This window comes from Crinia signifera, chromosome 6, assembly GCF_055691185.1.
Source record: "Crinia signifera chromosome 6, ASM5569118v1, whole genome shotgun sequence".
NCBI lineage: Eukaryota > Metazoa > Chordata > Amphibia > Anura > Myobatrachidae > Crinia > Crinia signifera.
Genome location: NC_139222.1, coordinates 260,749,313 through 260,773,003, shown reverse-complemented (window position 1 = coordinate 260,773,003; position 23,691 = coordinate 260,749,313). Strand labels below are relative to the sequence as shown.

The 23,691-nt window shown below is 45.5% G+C and overlaps 1 protein-coding gene across 9 annotated transcripts in view; it reads left to right on the top strand.

The window, feature by feature from the left end:
* Positions 1 to 23,691, top strand: part of JAKMIP3 (Janus kinase and microtubule interacting protein 3) — a 144,179-nt gene that overhangs the window by 94,827 nt on the left and 25,661 nt on the right. For 6 of the 9 annotated variants that reach the window (XR_014444631.1, XM_083149457.1, XM_083149463.1 and 3 more), the window contains 12 exons: positions 910 to 1,038; positions 2,482 to 2,565; positions 7,615 to 7,677; positions 8,599 to 8,697; positions 12,533 to 12,631; positions 12,911 to 12,970; positions 14,290 to 14,355; positions 14,435 to 14,503; positions 14,602 to 14,679; positions 15,991 to 16,194; positions 18,829 to 18,894; positions 20,926 to 20,988. Coding sequence is in view for 8 of the 9 variants with exons in the window: in XM_083149457.1 (XP_083005583.1) it covers positions 910 to 1,038; positions 2,482 to 2,565; positions 7,615 to 7,677; positions 8,599 to 8,697; positions 12,533 to 12,631; positions 12,911 to 12,970; positions 14,290 to 14,355; positions 14,435 to 14,503; positions 14,602 to 14,679; positions 15,991 to 16,194; positions 18,829 to 18,894; positions 20,926 to 20,976 (1,068 nt within the window). In the remaining variant the exon portion in view is untranslated. The remainder of the gene's footprint in view (positions 1 to 909; positions 1,039 to 2,481; positions 2,566 to 7,614; positions 7,678 to 8,598; positions 8,698 to 12,532; positions 12,632 to 12,910; positions 12,971 to 14,289; positions 14,356 to 14,434; positions 14,504 to 14,601; positions 14,680 to 15,990; positions 16,195 to 18,828; positions 18,895 to 20,925; positions 20,989 to 23,691) is intronic. The other 3 variants (XM_083149462.1, XM_083149460.1, XM_083149458.1) reach the window with 1 other exon arrangement.

Here is a 23,691-nt window from a genome sequence, read left to right as displayed (position 1 = left end):
TTTCCAAGAAGGTTCTTTATTCGACTCTTTATACAGTTCAAACAATGTCCCAACGCGTTTCGTCTAATATAGACTTCATCAGGGGAAATAGTTCAATTTCTTCCAATGAGTATCCAGACGTTTTAAACCTCGTCCTTAGAAGGCTATAGTAAATCTTCCTGAAGCTGGATCTACCAACCGCCCTAATTCTTTAAAGGAATCCCTAGATGGTTTTCCTTAGCGGGGATTGTAGTTGTAATATATCAGCCTTACTCCACGATATGCTGCTGCTGCTGTGCCCACTGCTCACTTGAGACGACCAGCCCGGAGGAGACTGCAGCAGTGTCTATGAGAGAGCAGCTAATGTCTGAGCAGTGAGTCTTACATCCTTTATATACGTATTTTACATTATTATCAAAATTGTTAATAGAGCACCAAATGAAGACTGTTTTACCAAAGGGATAAATGCCCAGTCCCATCAGGCGTATCATTATTCTGATTGGTAGTGGAGATAAGATTGGAGCGCTTTTATGTGCGCCCCCTGGTGTCCAAGGAAGACAAGTGACCATTTAAAATCCTCTTTTATGTAAAATATTGTATCCTGAAGAGTTTAGACTACATACTAATATGTGATGTGTTCTTATGTTGCTGTAGCTCCTAAATCTGAATTTACTGGCGATGCCGAGATTGATGGACACTGCACATCAATCTCGGCCAGCGACGCGCAGGGACGCGCATTGCTGTAGCTATAGCCCCCCCCCCCCACACACACATTGATGTAGGGGCATTTGCTAAGCAACTTTGACAAACTAAGAAAAGTCGCTTAGAAAATGCCTTAATATTGGCATGTGTGTGGGCCGTATAAGAAAGATAATATGGCTGATAAATCTTGTTGTTTAATGATTCACTAACTCACGCTACACACCGTAGGGCATGGCCAAAGAAGAGACTGAGCTGAGGTTCCGCCAGCTGACCATGGAATACCAAGCTCTGCAACGTGCCTATGCGCTGTTACAGGAACAAGTGGGCGGAACCCTCGATGCAGAGCGAGAAGTTAAGGTACAATATAAGGGTTATACATAAGGGTTCTCTATACATGTTATTCATAGAAAAATGAACATAGAGATCTTTATTTATGTGCAACCACTGATCTGTACTACTTGGAGGGCTTTGGCGGCTTTTTTATCATTCAATATAAATATAAGAACTTCTTTTACCTTACCTTTTTGGAGTCCTGCTGTGGCACTACTGCTGCAGCAGAAATCACTCAGAAAATGGCGCAGCGGCCATTTTCCCGGTGATTCACACATGTGCAGTAGAGATTTGTCACTGGAAACTTGGAGAGCATCAAGTCTCTGGAGAACTGCACATGCGGCATAGGTATTACTCACGGGAACATGGCAGAGATGAGGGGGCACACATGGAGGGTACACACAGGACCCCCTGCTCTTTAAAACCACCGCTAAAGGGAGCCATATGAAATGTGCGCCCCCTCGGCATACCATGACTCCAAACATGGATAGTGTGAGGCTTCTCAGCACCCTAGACAAAACTTCCAACCATATTCACTCCCCCAACCCCACACTGCCACCAATACCAACTTTATAGCCCCTCAAACGTGTGGAGGCAGTGTCTAAAGGTGCGTACACATGAGGTGATTTTCGTTATGATTTGACCGATAATGACCATAATTAATGTAATTATCGTGCATATCGTCTAGTGTGTACACACTATAGGGCCAATTCAGACCTTTTCGCAGACCGGCCTCAACCCCGATAGTGGGAGTCTGCGCATGTGCATAGTTGCTTATGTACATCTGCAAACCCCCCGAGCAATTGCCTTTGGGGGTGGTCACAGGGGTCCGCCCAGCGTTTCATGGGCGCGCACACAAACCCGGTGGGCGCATCTTCGTGGGCACGCCCAGTCGGAACTGCACCCAATTCACTGGGAGGCGTTCAAATGAAACGTAAGTCCAGGCTTAATTTTCATAATGAACAGAGAAATAATAATTTGATGGTGAGTAACATCAAATGATTTTTCTTCTGTGCGGGCGCATGCAAGCAGATGTGTAAGCGTACACATCCGCTCGTATCCTTGCACGGGGACTTGTACATGGGGTGGGTGCATTCGGCGACGTATGCAGCCTAGCGTGCAGGTGTGAATTACCCCCTATATTGGTAAAGATGTACTCTCCCATAGCGATGTACTCGGTCATCTGTACATACACAATGGAGGATATCGCTAGTGAGAGCTGCAGCATGGCTCCCGCCCTTCCTCACCGTCGCTTATCACACCCGTCATCAACAAGTCTGTTTGCACTGGCCGGTGCCGGCACACTTGGCGGTTCCCATCAAGCTGCAAGCATCAGGCCCCTGTCTCTCTATGCCCTACAAAGCAACAACCTCCTATCTATGCCATCTGTACCACCGGGCTTACCCTCTTTGTAGCAAATGCAAATAAATGTTCCAGAGTGATGTGTTACTTATGTGTGATTCCCTGCAGACTCGGGAGCAGCTACAAGCGGATATTTTTCGCCATCAGACCAGAATAGAAGATCTAGAGAAAGCGATGTCTGAGCAGGGGCAGGTAGGTGTCATTCTAATGTGCTCTGGTTAACAGGGAGCACACGCACCCTTCTTTCCCACTATGGATTATAATTTATTTATATATGCAAAGTCTATCTAATTTATTCATTTCGCACGCAACCAATAATTGAATGTCCAGATTTATAACCAATGAATATTATTTATAAGTGTAAACTGATGAAACTGTATCATGGATTACAAAATATAACAATACAAGTATATATACATGATAACGATTCTATATTCCAGCATCCTTAAATAAAGCTAACCTCAGTGTTATATAATGTGTATGTGAATTACAGTGCTGGGAGGGGGCGTTGCTATGAAGAAGCAGCCATTTTGTGATACCAAGTCTTTGTGTCCGCCATTTTAGATACCGCCGCATGGCATTCACACATCTTATGGTAACTGTCGGCCATCTTAGATTCCACTACATGGCACACAAAGGAAACCTTAACAAAAGACTAATAACTTCCGCCTGGCAATCACACATGAACTGACTGTATGTTCATAATTTCTTTCCACAACATTTATTCCAAATTACCTCTAGCTTGCATCATACGATACTCTCAATCCTTACAATAACTCGCACATTCAGCAAACACACTTTACCTGCAGCATACACAATTAAATATCATTTAAGCTACAATGTACTTCTCTGTACAGAACACCTAACTGGCACATACAATCTATGGCCTTGCTATATCATACTCACATCCTATGCCGTTACACACACACCATCCGAGCATCATGCTATCAACATTTGTTACATATACGTAGGCTCCATCAGATAGTCTATCCAGACACTCTTACTGGACACCACACAAAGCACTCGCACTCTGTTCTTGCATAGCCTTACACATGCATTCAAACACCAAGAATCCAGACAATAGGGACTACCCTCACAGCACATGTTTCTCAAAGTCACATCCGATTATCTAGATAATCTAGTCAGACAACACACTCCAAAAGCTTTCAGCCCCACACCCATACATGGACACAACAGTGGCTTCCCTGTAGGCCGGAGCCTGCAGAACATGTCCACACATTCTGCCCACACAGTCTCAGCATTCCACCATGCCCAAACCAGTACAATCACTACAGCTTATCCTTACACAAACCAATCTATACAATCTACCGACTGCTGCCTACTACATAGCCACTGTGAACCACAATACAATCCATGAACTACAGGCTAGCTAAATCATTCACACAGATCACCTTCAACTACAGACAGAAGCTTTCTTTGTCCAAACCATCGGTAAACATACTCAGGGCCTATGCATTTAACACCTGAAGACAAACTAAGAATGGAAGTTAACTACTCTTAAACTCTCTAGCATAATCCATATTACATAACCGGGGTCCTAGTACACAATACAATCTGTCCTACAAGTTTATACGTTACTCAAAGCCATGTGTCCAATCTTATCCAATCTTTCTCCAGGACTGTTGCACTGCATCTTGACTGGCTCAGGTTCCAAAAACAACTAACTTAAAACTGTATTTTTGCTTCCCAAGAAAACTTTCTAGGGGGAGGGGTTGATCCTATTGTCTTCCCCTGGTATCACTAGCTTTTGTTTACAGTATCCGATGACTGGCTCAGGTGCTTTCCAGAGAACCATTCATTCACCTCCTTTCATTAGCTTATAGACACGCCCCTCTGATTGCTGTATCCTAATCTAGTGGGAGCTTATGATTTGTAATAACATGTGGGTGCAATATGATATGGAATTCTAATAACTGTCATCTGATAGCTAGTGTAATTTTGCACCTGTAGAGTCCAAACATGACATTTGTGAGATAAAAGATTATTTATCCCTGACTATATTAATTCAGTGGGCATGATTATAATTATGATTATGGAAATTATATGCTGGGAGAAATTAGGCATTGACACCACCTGACCCCATGAGTTGGCCTTTTGTATGACCATACATTAATATTGTGCTGTCAGCTTGCAATTATTATATTTTATTTATAAGGTGGTACTAGTCTATGCGCCGTAACCATCTGGAGAGTATGCGGACAAAGATGGCCGCTGAGTAGGCGAGAGCTGTAAGCGAAGTGTGAGGAGAAGAGGGTTTTGACAACAGGAGGGAAGAGGGCCCTGCTCAGAGGAGCTAACAATCTAGTGGGAACAATTCATTCTTACGGTGTGCTACAGTCATGTACAGTCCATTTTAACTATCAAGTACAAACATTTATAGTACACGCCACTAATTCTGTACACAACATCTCTTCTTCCTTCCAGAGCACTAGCATGTATGCTTTTTGTTGCCTTATTATTCTGACATTAACTGGTTCAGTGATTCACATAGAGGGGAATTCTGGGGTGGGAGCAAAGGAGAACAATATTTTTGCACCCAGAACAAGCCATGTTGCTTTATGTTGATTTATTTTACATGCAGGATAATTGTTTGTAACCCAGAAATACTGGGCAGCTTTATTACACTGCACATGTCCTCCTCACATCTAAATCTCTCTGCACATTTTAAGTTTACCTAGGGATGGCCATTGGTGTGCTGAATGTGCTGGAGGTGGGGCTTTTTGGGTGTGTTGATGGCCAGTATAGCTCCAAGTTTTGGCACAAAATATAGTCAAATAAAAACCATCAGGGGTAGGTACCATCACTGACAAAACTATCTAACATCAGCATTTTACCATTGTTGGTTTGTAACAATGAATGGTCAATGGCAAACCCTACATCTACCCCACCTGCAGTAGAACATGGTTTTACCACTGTATAAAGTGACACTCGTTTTGCCAGGGGCAGTCTGATGCCCCATCCCCACCGCCCTCTTCCCTGGTATTCACTGCAAAGCAAATTACCCTGGTCTTCAACCCTGCTTTATTCCGAGGTCCAAGACTCGGGAATGTCAACCTGGGTTGACCCGTTCACATTAGCAATGGGCCCGTATTGAAATTGCACATTGCAGAGGTCACAATCCTCCTCCCAGTAATTTGCTTGCCAATGAGAATGGGGTGTTCTCCTCAATTCAGAACCAGCTCCCTATTATGTTAAATGACTGTGACAAATTAATTTAAGTAAGTACTGAGGTTTGTTTATTAGAGCTGAATATGAAACTTTTGATCATTTCTTTGACTTCTTACTTTCATTTACCTTGTTCTTCAAGAGTACACTGTTCTTTCATGTATGATGTACATCCCTCAGAATATCATAGCTTCAGATGATTAAACCAGAGAACACGCAGAGATGTGCTTGAATGTACGCACTGATATGGCTATGAAGCCACAGATATCACAAAGATGCGCGGTTCTGATCAAAGCTTTGTAAATGAATCCGCTGTTCTAAGAACTCTGTGTTGTAATACAGGCTCCTTATGTGCACAATAATGGAGGTAATACACAAAGCACACAAAGGGGCTGGGGGGGGGGGGGGGGGGATCTCGTTCAGCAGAATCCGGGGTAGATGCAGACATCTGTATTTTTACCATCACATGTTCATTTAAGAATACAGCTAATAATGGCTTAGCTTAATAAAAAGGTTCCTCTGCACTAAAATACACTATTGTGATACATTATAGATGAATAATGGTACTGTGTAATCTTTGAAATTGCAAATATTTTAAAATAGTAATAAAGCAACGGCGAAGAGAAAAGAGGAAACTATGGGCCTTATTCTAGTTCACTCTTTCTGACAAAATCCTTCTTAGATGGCCAAAACCATGTGCACTGCAGGTGGGGCAGATGTAACTTGTGCAGAGAGAATTAGATTTGGGTGGGGTTTTACTTCAAAGTGAGATCTATATTGCAGTGTAAAAATACTGTTATTGCTTTATGTTTGGTTCTATATTTATTTTCACTTTGGCTGTATACCATATTTGCTGTACTGTATGTTTGTTGTATTCTTTATTTACTTTATGTTTAGTTGTATGTTTGCTTTGTTGTTTGGTTCTATACTTGTTTCCTGTTTGGTTGCATGCTGTGTTTTCTGTATATTTGGTTGTATTCTGTATTATTTTTATTTTAGGTGTATACTGTATTTGCTTTATGTTAGGTATATACTGTATTAGATTTATGTTAGGTGTATACTGCATTTGCTTTATGTTTGGTTGTATACTGTATTAGCTTTAGGTTTGGATGTATACAGCATTTGCTTAATACAGGCATGCCCAAAGTCAGGCCCGGGGGCCAATTGCGGCCCGTGGTGTCATTTCAAGTGGCCCGCAGCCTCCAGCTGGAAGCGGGCAGAGCATCAGATGTGGGAAGCACAGCACAGGACACTAAAGGTGGGGCCCCGGCGAGCGCGCCTTTACCTTGCTGTCTGCAGCAGTGAGGAGGTGCCGGCCACCACAGTTAGATGTGTTTGGATTCCTACCCCTGCTTCTGCAATCGTACATCACCCTACTCCACAATCACAGTGACAGCAGTGTTTGGGGAGGGGGGCAGCAAGGGGGAAGCTTGCTCCCGTAACATGCAGAGTGGCCCCCACACATTTACACTTCACCAAATCTGGCCCTCGTCGCAAAAAGTTTGGACAACCCTGGCTTAATATGAGGTGTAAACTGTATTAGCTTTATGTTTGCTTGTATACTGTATTTGCTTTATGTTAGGTGTATCCTGTATTAGATTTATGTTAGGTGTATACTGTATTTGCTTTACAGTATGTTTGGTTGAATACTGTATTTGCTTTACCCATGGTCATTATTTATTTGCTGTATGTTGGTTTTGTTAAGTAAAGACAAGAAAATAAGAACATCTACAGAAATACCGGTACAGTATAACTGCTTCCTGCAAACAGGCAGCCCGAGAAATCCAGCTTGGGAAAACATACGGATAAAGCCTCACAGCCCCATCTAGAGCATTTTGGCTGTAATGAAAAATCAAAAGACAAAACACAGAATTTGATGGCAGAAAAGAACAACTTGGCCCATCTAGCCTGCCCATGGCAAGCTTGCAGAGAACTGATAGAAGAATTAGAATGGGATAGTCCCACTTATATAGAAGGGAGGATATTGTGTGTCTGAGCAGGGTGCAGTATTTGGCTATACATTGGCATAAAATCAGCACGTCTTCTCTGTTCCAGGACATGAAGTGGATAGAAGAGAAGCAGGCGCTCTACAGACGAAACCAGGAGTTAGTGGATAAAGTAAGAGAGAACCATCAGAGATGGTTTATCTTCAAATGATTTATGATGATTTATATACTTTTCTTTTTTGTAGGAATTATTCCAAAGAATGAAAATGAAAAATGAATTATTTTGTCATTAACCCATTCCCCCACCTGTTGTTTAATATAAGGTTACTAGTAGCCAAGTTAGCGTACAATATGGTTCAATTATTTGACCTGTAAAGTGCTCCAAATGCAACCCTATATAGTGGTTGTGGGAGGTGCAGCAGCCAGGGCGGATTGGAAACTAAAAGTGGCCTTGGGAAATTTTGTGGCCGTGGCCTGACATGGGCAGCAGTAGAGATATAGCATGCTGTGTAGCCATGGCAACATCACTGGATGGCAGAGTCGCTGTACTACATTTATAATAACAGAATGGTTGGGGACAGCGCAGTGTAGTGAGTGCGGTGGTCTGTAATACAGGGCCACATGTCAGTAAATAAAACAGATCTCAGAGGTAGGTGTGCACGCTGGGACTCTTTCCTGTGAGCCCTATGGCCAATCCACCCCTGGCAGAGGCTGTTGGTCCAGCAAAGATGGGGAGTTGCTTGTCCAGCGATGACGGCGATACTGCTCCTGCTCTTCTGAACATTTGCAGGGGCCGGTGCATGCACAGTAACACCCCATTTGGGATTTTAGTTCCATATAGAACATACAGTCCCTGGCATATCCACAGATGATCAGAGCAGGTTCCCCTGGAGGGGTGGACATATTACCACCCCAACTCACACCCCCCACAACTCCTAATTGCACTCTGGTGCACAGAGATTGTGTGTTACTCCCTTGTGTCGCAGCAGTCCTCAGCCGGCTCCAGTATCCTTATATCTGTGCAGCGCACATTCCGTGTATATTATACTACATGCAAATCAATATTAGATTAACCCGTTACTGTCCACTGCAGATTAAACAGATGGAGACAGATGAAGCCAAGCTCAAGCATGATGTCCAAGATGCAAAAGACCAGAATGAACTTCTAGAGTTCAGGATCCTGGAGCTGGAGGTAAGGGCTCCGCGGATTGGTCTGGATGGAATTGCTGTTATGTTTGGTACAATAGGATTTGGTGTATTAGCGAAGGGGACTTCAGTGCATATAACAATGTTGACGATATACAGATGGAGCGCGTGCTGTCTTTGCAGGGGCTGGCAGTGGATTCACCAGCCGCCAGCAGGGGATGCACGCACAGGAGACGCGGCGCTACATCTGTATATCGTTCGCTCAATTGATATATTGCGGGCAAGTCGGCAAGTGTGTACCAGGGATGTGTCTGTCAATGGCATCGGGTCAGCCCTGCGGCAGATATAATAGGACATCGGGCTGTGGCCCTGATTCTGGTTGGCTCGCAACGCAGCGGCAGTTTGCTGCTTTGCGAGCCATGTAATGGCGGCCTGCGAACGCCCGCCCCGCTACTCAACGAATTTCCCTGCAGCAATGCGCGTGGATGTTTTTCATAAACATCCATGCGCAGGCTTGCATGTGGACCCAGAATCATTCGATGGTCACCGACCACCGAATGATTTCTGTAGCGCTCGCTAATCTAATGGAAAAAAGGTGGGTGGAGCGCTATGAGCAATAAGTGGTTAACGATATTTTTAGAACATGAAAAATTTATTCTTTAAAAAATGTTGTTAAATTGTGCTATGCACTTGGTTGGTATATAATAATAATATAAGAAACAACGTTTTGCACAGTAGGTAAATAATTACAAAAATACATTAAAAAGAAAAAATGTACATTGATGAGGAAATAAAAAGTTGTAAAACAAAGGGTCTGATACTTATGGTCAGAAGTCCCGTTTACCCCAGAATGGGGAGACGAAAATGAAGTTGGAGTGATCCTGGAATTATGCCTCAAACTGTAGGATTTTATGGGAGTCCATGAGACCTTGCCGGATTGTTGTTTTCACGCTGGAGGATGTTGTTATAACCCCTGGTGGAGTGTGGGGAGTCCTCAACAATGATGCGGAATTAGTAATCCTCATTGTTGAGGACTCCCCACACTCCACCAGGGGTTATAACAACATCCTCCAGCGTGAAAACAACAATCCGGCAAGGTCTCATGGACTCCCATAAAATCCTACAGTTTGAGGCATAATTCCAGGATCACTCCAACTTCATTTTCGTCTCCCCATTCTGGGGTAAACGGGACTTCTGACCATAAGTATCAGACCCTTTGTTTTACAACTTTTTATTTCCTCATCAATGTACATTTTTTCTTTTTAATGTATTTTTGTAATTATTTACCTACTGTGCAAAACGTTGTTTCTACTATTATTATTATATACCAACCAAGTGCATAGCACAATTTAACAACATTTTTTAAAGAATAAATTTTTCATGTTCTAAAAATATCGTTAACCACTTATTGCTCATAGCGCTCCACCCACCTTTTTTCCATTTGTAAACTGTACCCGGGGACTGACACCCCCAGTAGGAGCAGCTTGTCAAACCATCCCTGTAGGCGCCCTTTTGCTAGAGGCCATTTGGCCAATAGTTAAACTCCCTGCTCGCTAATCTAAGTCACTCTCTGGTGACTTAGATTAGCGGCGCCCTGCTCCGAGAACAGGGCGGGTGGCTGATGTCCGGTAACGTCAGATGCTCAATCCCCGGAAGGTAGGTAGCCGCCCCCGTTCTCATGGGGATGCCCAGCTTTTTTGAGGTACACCCAGGAAATGCAGGGTGCCTCCTGCAGCCACCCCCCCCCCCCCCCAGTGAGAGCGCCTTGGAGACTATGCAAGTCTCTGTGGGCGCCCGCAGTGAATACCTACGCATGCGCATATTCGCTTATGCGTAGATCTTCACCATCGATCGAACTCCCCGTGCGAACAGATGAGTTTGCCAATCAGAATCACCCCCTCTGTGTACTGTACTTATTATGGGGGCAGACGTCACAGCTGGGTGGCCAAATTCAAATCTCCGTCCAGCTTCATGACAGGGACTGATAGGTCAATGTAATGGCATGTCCTTTTCATGCCCTACTATCCACTAGGGCGTGGAGTGAGAATAGAATAGTGTGGCGAGCGAAGCGAGCCACCGAGCCCGAAGCGTGGCGAGCGAAGCGAGCCCCGCGAGGGGACGCGGATACCTTCACAGTTATACGCGTCCCCTCGCGGGCTTCCCAGGTGTCCATGGTGACGCGGACACCTGGGAAGCCCGCGAAGGGACGCGTTTACCTGTGAAGGTATCCGCGGCCCCTCGCGGGGCTCGCTACGCTCGCCACGCTTCGGGCTCGGTGGCTCGCTGCGCTCGCCACACTACTCTATTCTCACTCCACGCCCTAGTGGATAGTAGGGCATGAAAAGGTCGGAGGACGCGTACCGCCGCCCCATTTAAGCATTTTTAGCTGCACACGACGCGACCGACCCGATTTTTCACTGTTTTCAATGCATTTCAATGGAAAAATCGGGGGCATCGCGTCGGTCGCGTCGCAGGCCACTCAAATTACCCCCGATGGCCAAGATATGTGGCCGTGCTAGGAAACAAGTACCTTTTTTTTTTTGTTTCTTTTTAATTTCATTCCATTTCCTTTGCACCTGTCCCTTCAACTTGAAGACAACTTACAAAGAAATCCCCCCATTGTTAGTACCCACCCTGCTGAGTGTGCTAGACTTCTGCAAATTACATTTCAAAGTTCCTCCAGCCCCTGAGTTCACCAGCAGCGTAAGGCATAGTCATCCCTGTAGGAGCAATGAAGGAAACCCCAATCCGTGTCACATAGGGTGTTAGTAAGTGGCCGATCTCAAGGGATTTGCTAGATCCAGTAACCATCATTATTAATATCTGGTATTTTGTACGTAGCCCTGACCACTTGCAAATTATCCAAAGACGCTCAATAAAAATAATACCATTGGTCCATTTGTTTGCATAGGCCCAGCATTGGGTGTCCTAATGGTCAGTTGGCCAATTACACCTACAGAACCCCATCTTTATTCTTGATTATGGCTGCATCAGTTATGATTGGGTGCTGTTTATAGCATACTTGCCTACTTTTGAAAACTAGTTTCAGGGAGATTATAGTTGGTAGCAGAATTTTGCACAGAGCCCCATTGAGGGGGCGTGTCATGCTCCACTTAAAGAGCATGTCTAGTTCCATAAATGGAGAGATTATGAAAAGAGATTGTGAACGTGGCACCTAGAAGCGTGGGTGTGTACTGGTACATCTAAGAGGAATCTTGTAAAATGACTTATCTCCAAATGTAGATGGGCCCCAAAGCAGTTAGTAAGAGCTACTGTACTTGGTAAAGTGCTGGGAAATGGCGCTGATTATTCAATGTAAATGTATCTGTCTCTCATTCCTCCCCCCCCCCCCCCCCCCCCCCCCCAAATGTAACAGTGTAATGTGTGCTAGGTGAGATGAGGGAGATTGCTAGACTAATCAGGGAGATAGGGAGATTGCTGTTATTTCAGGGAGTCTCCTGCAGAATGCAGGAGGGGAGGTAACTATGGTGTAACAGTGTAATGTGGGCTAGGTGAAATGAGGGAGATCGATAGACTAATCCGGGAGAGAGGGAGATTGATGCTATGTCAGAAAGTCTCCTGCAGAATGCAGGAGGGCAGGTAACTATGATGTAAAATTGTAATGTGGGCTAGGTTAGATGAGGGAGATTGCTAGACTAATGAGAAAGAGAGGGAGATTGCTGCTATTTCAGGGAGTCTCCTGCAGAATGCAGGAGGGGAGGTAACTATGATGTAACAGTGTAATGTGGGCTAGGTGACATGAGGGAGATTGCTAGACTAATGAGGGAGAGAGGGAGATTGCTGCTATTTCAGGGAGTCTCCTGCAGAATGCAGGAGGGGAGGCAACTATGGTTCACAGTAAAAAATCTTTCTTCTGCTAGGAGAGAGAACGGCGGTCACCTGCAATGAACTTTCATCACTTCCCCTTTCCAGAAGGGAAGAGCCCCCTGCAGGTTTACTGTGAAGCGGAAGGAGTGACAGTAAGTGCGTCAGCTTTCCTGGAGTAATAATAATAACAATTTTATTTATATAGCGATCTTTCTCCAATAGGACGCAAGGCCCTTAACAGATAGAATGAATATAATACAGTACAGGAACAATGAAGTACAGAAAAGCTTTTTTATAAATTATACTTAAAGGAATTTCAGAAAAGCTTGAGTAAACAGGAAAGTCTTGAGTCTGTATTTGAAAGATTCCAGAGTAATACAGTAATTATGTACTAGTCATTGTACTGATGACTGTGTCCTGATTTATTATAGGACATCATTGTCTGCGAGCTGATGAGGAAATTGGACATTCTAGGGGATAACGCCGTAAGTGTATGTTCATTTTCTAAATTGCGCATCTTCTAGCTGTCTCGTGTCTTCCCGCTGTGTATAGAACTGTTGCATACATGTAAAGGGTCAGCCCCAGCAGGGTCATTGCCCAGACTGGCTACAACCTAATCACTGGCAGGATGGTTGCAGACTACCCACACCTGATTGGTTAAAAACATGAAAGTGATAAAAAAAAAAATGAAAGCGCTGATTTCTGTATATACTGAGAATTGTTCTCTAACGGTACTTATGTACTAATGTACACTCAGCACTGTATACTGTTTCCTCGCAGTGCTCTCAGGTCATGATGTACAATATCCAATCATCCATATAAAACAAAGTGTAAGAGGTATCAAACATTGGAGAGAGAGAGTGTGGAGAGAAACAAAGGGGCCGATTCAGACCCATCTGTTCGATTCCGCTCCCTTCCCTGATGTTTGGGGTTTGCGCATGTGCAAACCCTGGGAGCGAACGGCTTTGGCAAGTTTCACACTAGCCGGGCCATTTGCTCCAGAGGGTGGTGGACAGGGGGCTGGTGAAGGGCAATGCCCATAAAACATTGGAAACGCAGGCGGGTCAATGCCTGCAATGGGGTGGGCAGCTGCCATCACATGACAGTTCACACTTACTTTTATTACCGAACAGGAGAGAAAGTCAGTGACCATCGAATGATTTATTTCCCCTTCGGCCGCACGTGAGGGGATGTGCTCGTGTATGTTAGAGAGGGGATAAAGCATGGGCGGGGGGGACAGGTATTTGGCAGGGTGGTGTAGGAAACACGCTTTGCTTTATTATAATGCTTTTCCCTTAATTTGGTTTTCTTAAAAGACAACTCTGCCCAAAATGGGGAAAAAAAGGTTTTAAGGGGAGTTCCGTGAATTAGCCCTTCGAGGGCCAACATTGCTGTGAGAGATCCTCCAAATAGCTCACAGCAACTGTTCTTGTAGTATAAATAAATACAAATACAGCCGAGTCCATGGATGGAAGTTTAGTTAAATATTGCACCACCAAAAAAAGAACAGTCGCTGTGAGCGGCGCCGGCATTTTTACCGGATATTTTTAGGATCTCTCACAGCAACGTCGGCACTCACAGGGTTAATAAAAAAATAAAATCAATAATGATTCTGCACTCCCCGGCCCTACTGCTCGGCCCTTTTCAAAAAATTCTCTGGGGTAAATTTACTAAGACGGGTGTCCTATTGAAGTTGGGGTGTTCCCCGCAGCAACCAATCAGATATTCTTTAGTTTGAAGCCAGAGTTGTTCTTTAAGAAAATGTTTTTCTCGGCATTACAATAACGGCTGTCATGTACTTTGGGCGCAGAACCTGGCTAATGAAGAGCAGGTGGTGGTAATCCAGGCTAGGACGGTCCTGAATTTGGCAGAGAAGGTAAGTGCGCTGTATAGTGCATGTTCCGTCAGTGTCTTAGGATGGAGTTTATATGTGATTTATACCTTTATCTCTTTAGTGGCTCCAGCAGATAGAGGTGACGGAGTCCGCCCTGCAGCAGAAGATGGTGGACATTGAGAATGAGAAAGTAAGAGTCGCGGCAGAGTGTAGTAGCGGGAGATTATTATGAGGCTGCGGGAAGTATAATTAGATTACGTTGCTCATGATTACCGGTTTCCCACATAGGATCTGTTCACGAGACAGAAGGGTTACTTGGACGAAGAGCTTGACTTCCGGAAAAAATCATTGGATCAGGCTCACAGGGTAATTCCAAATTTAAGGTTACAACTCCATAAGTAAATGTGGGTGTGGTGAGCCAGTGGCAGAACTTGTGGGTTGTGGGCCCAGGTGCAAAAATATAATTTGGGCAGCTCTGCTCCACCCCAAGTTCATAATATGCAATACGGCAGAGGGTACAGGGAGAGGCAGAGGGTGACTGTGAGAGGCAAGGGGTGATAGGGGGAGGCAGTGTGTGGAAAGGAAAAACAGTAGGTGACAGGAAGAGGGTGGCATGGGTAGCAGTGGGCACCATAGTCCTCAGAGGCACTGCACCTGCCTCGCCAAAGGTAGTTTGGCCTCCGTGGTAAGCAATGGGGTATCTATTATGCTTGCGGGGTGACAGGTACAGACTCATGAGGCCAGGGGGAACCCCAAGCCAAACATACTACACCCTGGGCTGTCCAGTTAGACACTGTGGCTACCCTGACTTCCACCAGCTCGGAATATTTAGACCACTGTGAATTACCAGTGGTTGTCATATAATATTCAGAAAATAGGAACCATATATTGTTCAGTGGCAGATTACACTGCACACTAAGCAATTGACTTCCTGTTAAAACAACTTTTGTTTTACAACTGAACGGAGTCCTAAGTTCTCCTAGAGAGTTTGTTCTAGAGTAATACAACTCCCTGCAGCCTATCCCTATCCATCCACTTCAGCAGCCTATCCTGAACACCCACCGCTGGCAGGCTAACCCTAAACCCAGCTTACTACAGCCTAAGCTTCGTACTTACCATTTCAAGTTGATAGCATGTAAAGCGGTCTGGATCCCATCGCCAGTATTCTGATGGTCAGGACTGTGACCATTAGGATGCTGACTACATCCCCATTGCAGCATATGCAGTCATAATACCCACAGAAGCAGTGCTGGCTGAGCTCAGTATTGGTAATTGTGAGGAGATAATAGTAGGGTCAAAGAAGGAAAGCATAAAACTTAGGAGGACCTTGCTCATTAAGGCTTGCAATCTATAAGATAGGGGCAGATAGACAGATTTGCCATTAATGGCCAGTGAAACTTTAGCACATCAATAAATTATAAGTATGAACAGTAGCGGATCTGGGTGTCCCTTGTTGCTTGTCAAAGGAAGGACTTTCGTAGACGCATTGTGATGTCATGCTCTCTGCATTCCCGGGTCACAACATCATTGAGGCTTGTGACGAAGCCCAGAGCTAGGAGATCGGAGTAAAAGGCAAGGCTGGGGTAACTTGCGGAGAGCCGTACATGACTTTGGGGCTTGAATAATAGTGTGTTTGTCATTTTAATACACTGAGGAACATATTTTATTTTTAACAAGCATATCTTGGAGCTGGAGGCCATGTTGTATGACGCCTTACAGCAGGAGACTGGAGCCAAGATGTGCCACATACTTTCGGAAGAAGAGCAGGAGAAGCTGAAGTGCGCGGTGGAGCAGTGGAAGCGTCAGGTGATGAGCGAACTGCGGGAAAGAGACGCCCAAATCCTGCGTGAGCGAATGGAGATCATTCAACATGCACAGCAGGTACAAAACCAAGTAGTGCCAGATGAGTCCGTAATACCTACCACATCTTCCATGCTCTGCTTTCCGGGCTGAGACACGTTCATGTTTTAAAAGCTTGTGACACCTTGATAGGTGAAGATTTCTAAGCAGTAAACGGGTGTGGTATAGCTCACAGACAACGTCAAGAGGTCGACACCGATATGTCGACATGCACTACAGTAGTTAGACATTGACAAATTTTAGACATGCATTAGTTAGACATGTGTCTAACTAATGCATGTCTAACTTTTGTCAATGTCTAATGCATGTCTAACTTTTGTCAGCATAACTAATGCAGGTCTAACTTTTGTCAGCGTAACTAATGCATGTCTAACTTTTGTCAGTGTCTAACTAATGCGTGTCTAACTTTTGTCAGTGTCTAACTAATGCATGTCTAACTTTTGTCAGTGTCTAACTAATGCATGTCTAACTTTTGTCAATGTCTAACTAATACGTATCTAACTTTTGGTGTTGACCTATTGATTTTCTGACGAGACATTGGCCCATTCTGGTCTGTTCGTTCGGTCCCCTTTGGTTGCAAGGGGTTTGATGGTGGGCATATGTGCATGCGCAGCCGCATTTCTGCACATGTGCATACCCCGGGAGCGTGCGGCCACGGCGAACAGACTGTTTGCCACTTGCACGGTCTTAAGATAGTGGGCAGGGGGTGTGGGGCGGTGGCGGATAGGCATGCCCATGGTAACGCCCATCGCTTCATGGGCTTTCCCATGAAAATACTGGGAGTTCCCATGGTAATCACCCGGTGACGTGGGCACCAGGGGCGACCAGCTGACATCACTGGACCTGAGAGTCACTTTAGATATGCGTGCACTCACCACATCATTCGATGGTCGGCAACCATCAAAAGATGTGGGAGTTTCCCTCTGGCGTGCAAATGGATGTTTATTTTAAACATCCATTTGCATGCCGGGCGCACAGCGTGCGTGGTGGGGGTCGACTTGGCATTTGCAGGGCAGCGTCTGGGGGACCAGAATAAGGTAAATTGTCTGTCAGCAGTCTTGAACCCCAGTAACACACGTAGAGATCTGAAGATCATTTGAAGGGGTGGATGTTGATGTTTGCTTATTAATATGTGCTGCTACAGTTGGTCAGTGCTGTTACAGCTGCTACAGTTGGTCAGTGCTGTTACAGCTGCTACAGTTGGTCAGTGCTGTTACAGCTGCTACAGTTGGTCAGTGCTGTTACAGCTGCTACAGTTGGTCACGCCGGTAATCTACATAAGTATAATTGAACAATGTTTGTTTGTGCTCCACGATAACTCTGGAACGCTTGAACTAATCTTCTTCAAACTTTGCACACTACCTTTTCATCTAATCAATTTAAGTTTGGGATTAATCAGATGACTCCTTAAGGGTGTTGTCATAAGGGTCCATGCTATTTCTGTTGTTTTCATGCATTGTGATATGTCGTTGGAAAGCTTATGACTTTCTGAATACAACCAGGGCCTCTGAAATCGCCGCTGGGCCCACAAAATAAAGAGCATGGTGAATGGGAAGGACATGGCCAACAGTAGGGGGCACGGCCAAGTCCCTGTAAAAAAGTGCAGGGGCTGCGGGCTGTGTGCCGGCTGCGTCTCTCCGGGAGAGAGGCTGTGCTGCTGCGGCAGCCTCTGCTCTCTACTCCCACTGCCAGCTCTTTGCAGCGGGGGAGGGGGACACGGAACCTGAGTCCGCGCAAAAATTACCCACTCCTCTCGACGGCACTGAATACAACATAATAAACAGACTCCCTTAAGTGGACCCTTAACCCTTGTGTGGTGGGTTTTCCTAGGGCAGGACAAATCTACCAGGGCAGGTTTGTACTGCACCAGAAGGGTCAGCCGCTACCTTCTGCATCAGCCCCTGCTCCCCTGGGGCTGCTGCTGCTGGATTTGGCTGTTTGTGGCCGCATGGAGAAGTTCAGGACCGCTTGGGGAGGCATGGGAGGGCTTGGGTGTTCTGGCATTCCTAGGTTTGGACGCTCCGAACAAACAAATGGCCAAGTTCGGCCGAACCTCCCCAGGCGGCCCTGATCCTCCCCAAACAGTCTTGATCCTCCCTGAGCGGCGACAGGGAGTATCGGTGATGGGGAGGATCAGCGATGGGGAAGATCGGCAAGAGGGGGGGAATCAGCAACAAGAGGGATGGTGGTGCACCAGCGATTCACCGCTTTAGGCACCACTGGCGCAACCTTTCTTTACAGTGAAGTTTACTCCTGAAGCGCAGCTCAGCCTGAGAAATTTCCGGGCGTACCGCCGCAGGGGTTAAAAGCCTAAAAGGGTCCATTAAATGATAAACGTTTTCACTTTACAAAACTTTTGAGTATTGCATAAGCATAAGCTTTTGCCCGTCCGTTCGACGGGCCTTGAGACTAGTGAGCACATAGATTGTCCCCTACAACATTCTTAAAAGTGTACCATTGAGTCAAAGCAGTGCATACTGAATAATTCCTCAATAACCAGAGTATGCACCTAAAAATACCAAGACGTTTTAAAACAAAAATGTTAGAATAAGTACGTATTGTAAAAAGAACTGTTCTATACTTAGGCCGGGAGAAGGGAATGGAATGCACAAACCATGACCTCATGTCACGGTACTAATGCACTTTGTCTTTCAGAGAATAAAGGAGTTGGAAGAAAGACTAGAATTTCAGAGGAGACAAATAAAAGAACTAGAAGAAAAGGTAACGTTACATCACTGAGGCATGAGATGCTTTGTGTCACGTTGTTGACTTTCATCGGTACTTGTCCTGTGTGTTGCCTTTGTTTTTATTGTGTGTAGATACCCAGCACTTACATCTGTGGATTGTGTAACCATATCATACTCTTGGTATAATATTCATTTTCGGAAATTGGTCCCAAATATTATAATTTCAGCACTAGTAAATGAGGGATCGCTGGGATATAACGTTAATCACGACCCGGGGCAGGGGCGCTAATAGGATGGGTGCCAGATGACTCATGACAGTCGGGATTCTGACAGTCGTTTCTCTGACATCGGAATCCAGCCTGAAAGTCGTAATCCTTACTTACATGGTCTACTTTCCCTTGTGGGAACCCCATAAATGTAGAATAGAGTAGGTGGAGAGCACAGCGAGCCACTGAGCCCACAGCATCGGGAGTGCAGTGAGCCTGCAAGAGGCTTGAATGCACTCTCACCCCTGTCCAACAGTCGGGATTCTGATGTCAGAGAAATGACCATCGGAATCCCAACTGTTGTAGAGTTATACCATACAGATAGAATCCCATTGCTGCAATGTCCTTGAAGAAAAATGATCGATAATGTGATCACTCTACTTTCAGGTTGTTACTGCACATGCGCTGTCATCATATCAGGCATGTGCGAGTGGTGGTGCCCCATGCCCCCCATTTACGGAACTAAATAGATCAGAATTTACCTTTCCAGCGGTCCCATGCCGGCTTCTCTCCACACAGCGACTGTCAGCCAGCACTATGATTGCTGGATATCTCCAGCCAACCACAGCACTCCATCCTGACAGCCATCCACTGTCTGGCTGCACTCAGGAAGACAGGGAGAGGATGCTGCACTGTGGTTGGTGAACAGCTCCAGCCATTCACAAATCAGCATGCTAGTAGCCATTCACTGACTGGCAGATTCCCCCCGTTCCAATCCGTCCCTATTTGAATTCCCTGCCCAGTGTTCCTATATGCAGGGCCGGTGCAAGCCCCCCGCCCGCCCCAGGCAAAACTCCCCCCGCCGCCCTCCCACCCGCCCGGAGAGGGGGGGAGGGTGCGGACAATACTTACTACGGCACGGCGGGGATTGTGGCCGATACTGCGGCGGGCGCCCGCACCCCCCCGGGCGCTGTACCTGCTGCGATGTACAGCTTCCGGGTGCTGCGAGTCCTCTACGTCCTCGCTGAACTCCCCGCAGCAGGGAGCGGGCAGCGTGCGTGGGGGCAGCATTGATTGATGCCGGGCAGGAAGGGATGCTTTCTGGTACCTCGGCTGCTCGGTACCGCCCTCCAGTGGCCAGCGCCCTAGGCAAATGCCTAGTCCTGCCTAGTGGTGGCGCCGGCCCTGCCTATATGTGAAGATGGCCTACATTTTGATTTGTACTGCACTGGTGTTAGGCTACTGTATGTACTGGTTAGGGGCCTGATTCAGACCTGATTGCTGGACTGCGAATCTTTGCAGCCCGGTGACCAGGTAAACGCTGCCCCATCAGAGTTTTCCCCCCGCCTCTGTGCATGGCTGCGAATGCGGGAAAACCATTCACAATCACTCACCATCGAATGGATTTCACCTTATTCGCAACTGTCATGTAAGTCTATAATTACTCAGCGATGCGATGGTCACTTTGAGATGCAGGCCACTGCTGACATTAGCGGCCCTACCTCGCAGTGGCTCGGGGGACCCCCCCCATGTGCATTGCGCATGCCCGGTGTACGATAATCGCTTGGGCTGCAGATCTGCAGCCCAGCCATCGTGTCTGAATCACCGGTAACAATGTATGCAGCGATGGGAGGGCAGATTTACTGTAAGGGGGCAATCTTTTAATTTTTATTTAGGCTGAAAGTTTTGTCTTCTGGTACTGTATGTATATGTGTCACAGTGACTGCATGAGAACACCGTCATATTTACTTACATCCCCATGTTAGTGTTTCACTCTTGTTATTGTTACTGATACTTTCTTTTAAACAAAAATGTGCAAATAACCCTTCTTTTCGTTTTATTCTCCCTTTTTATTTTAGTTTTTATTTTTGTTCTTATTTTTTTCTTTAGCGTTTATATTATGGTCTTAGATCACATGCTGGGTAAGTCTTATATTATCTATATTACTCCAGCATAGTACAATTGTTTAATTACTGTATGGGTCATGTTCTAAGTTGTGCAATATAATGGGTTTTTTTTTCCGCAAGGGGCTTTGTTGCGCTCACCATGCTGTCTGAGTCCGGGCAGTCGGGATCCCGACGTCAGGCTAATGACTGTCGGGATCCCGACTGTCGGAACCCTATACCACACCCTGGTCATTTACAGGCACTAGGTTCTCAATACATATTGTTATTGATACTTTCCTCCCAATCGAGCTTTGTACACTATGGGCCCAATTCTGACCATGATCGCACGGCTGCCAATGTGCAGCGGCCAGCATTCACTTAAGATGCCAAATCATCAGGATTCCTTAATCATATAAATTGTCCTTAATGTGAATTGTGCAGAAATACAGGAAGAGAAGGAATGTCACTTTCGTGGTGCGCCTCCAAATATTATATACAGTAAAAGCAATTTATTTATTATTTATCAGATACGGACCATCGGTAATCGATGGATTCTGTCTGATCAGGTTGATGAGCCCAGGGCTCGATTATGTAGCCTGACATACAGTGGATACATCCAGACCAGTGATGAGGACGGTCCCAGCACGCAAGTATCAGCCCCATGATTGGTCAGCTCATTAAACTAAAGATACTTAAACTGTCTCAGGACACCCGGTGGACTGGCCCTGACTAAGCTGTTCTGCAAAGCGCGCGCCAGCTATTTAGCGGAGTGGGGGCAGAACAGTACCCCGTAGTCTTATAATTGTATGTGTTGAATTACTCTGGCGCTCTTAGGGTAGATAGAGGCCAGTCTTGCACTGTCTTAGAAACAGGGCCGGCAACAGAAATCTTGGGGCCCAGTACATGGACATCTCCGGGCCCCCTCAAAATAAGAAAACCCTCTTCACGTGTTAGATAGACAAATAGATAGATACTCTCTCCCCTCCCCCATGGCACTTACCTGGTTAATTAAAAAGGTGGAGTAGGCATTAAGCAGGTTCTCTGGACCTTTTTCCTGCAAATCTTCTCCTCACATTCCTCCGTTAAGCCCCGCCCCTTTTTCTGTATTCTATATTTCCTGGAGAAGGAAACCCTGGCTTCTCATTGGTGGGGGGCGGCCATCTTTGTGTAGTCTGTAAGGGGGCAGCCATCTTCTTTTAGCTCCTGCTGCATGTGCATGCTCAGCAGCATACAGGAGCAGAGCCATCCTCTGCCTACCCTGGCTTCCGCAGCTAGATGGCAAATATCAGATAACAGGTAACCGGGGGAGGGGAGAGAGAGTGATCGCTCTGCATGTTTGTTGTCTGCTCCGAGCCAGCGGCAGAGCAGACAGCATAATAAAAAAAAAACATTTTTTTTTGTGCCCAATGATCATGGGGCCCCTCCGAGCCTTGGGGCCCAGGTCAGATGTCCCCCTTGACCCCCCCTCTCGCCGGGCCTGCTTAGACACACAGTGTTGTAGTCACACTGTAGGTGCTGATCATTTCACCCCAAACACCTGTACCCTCTGCCACCAGGCTATTTACTATTGTTATATACCATACTGAGGGGGGAAACACTGACCTTATTAGTACATTTTGGCATTGTGTGACAAACCAGCAGTAGCAATTTAGATTTACCTGTGAGACTGCATCTTATACTAAAACTGTGTGACCTGATATTGAATACTGATATCCAGAGTCTCCCGTTAAGTGTAAACTGCAGTTACACCACGAGTTTCATTCACCACTGATCCAGTATTATATTTGTTAGAGGACAGTGCAACATTGTTACCTTGAATGTATCATTAAATGCACACAAACTCTCTTGCAAGCTCACTCAGGGCTGCAACATTGTAGCCAGTTTAGTACAAATTATTTACACTATCTTATGCTGGGTACACACCAGAAAGATTTGGGCTCAATTCCCCCAATTTCAATGCAATTTCGACCGATTGTATATAAAAAAAGCAGAATTGGGCATGTCTTCCATGCGATTCTGATCCAACGTGCGTCACCGCCCGACGTTTGGTCGCTTTGGAGATTTTACCTGCACAAGTAAGGATGTGTCAATTCCCTTCGACTGTGTACAGATTGTGTGCAGATTGTGTGCAGATTGTGTAATCCAACAGATTGTGGGACGATCCTATGATTTCAGGGAAATGGTCGTATGATCATGGTCGTTCTGGTGTGTACCCAGCATAAGAGGGTGTATTGCAACAAGGTCAAGTTCAATAGAAATTAAATAGGGTGCCAGGAGTTTGAAACCTTTATTTAATAAAGCGATGACAATATGCACAGCGTCCTGGGAGCCACCACCAGTGATTTTAACCCTTTGAGTGCCTAGTGAATTTGTCAAAATAGAGGTGAAAATTGGCAAGCAAACATTTGTATTCATCACAATGACCTGTAATATTTACCTTATATAAGAAATAGAATCTTTTTTTTTTACACAACATATATTATTTGAATTGATATATCAAATGTGAGCGACGCCGGCATTTTTTTGCAGATATTTTGCACATCTCTCACAGAGATATTGGCACTCAAAGGGTTAAATCACACACTATTCGATTTCTATTCTCTCTCACATCTCTCTTTTTGTTTTTAATTTTTTCACAGTCTTAATAAAAGTTATATTTTTATTTGAACATTTTGAGGCGCACCACAAAAGTGACATTCTTTCTCTTCCTGTTTTTATATCCGGCCTGGAGCTGATGTC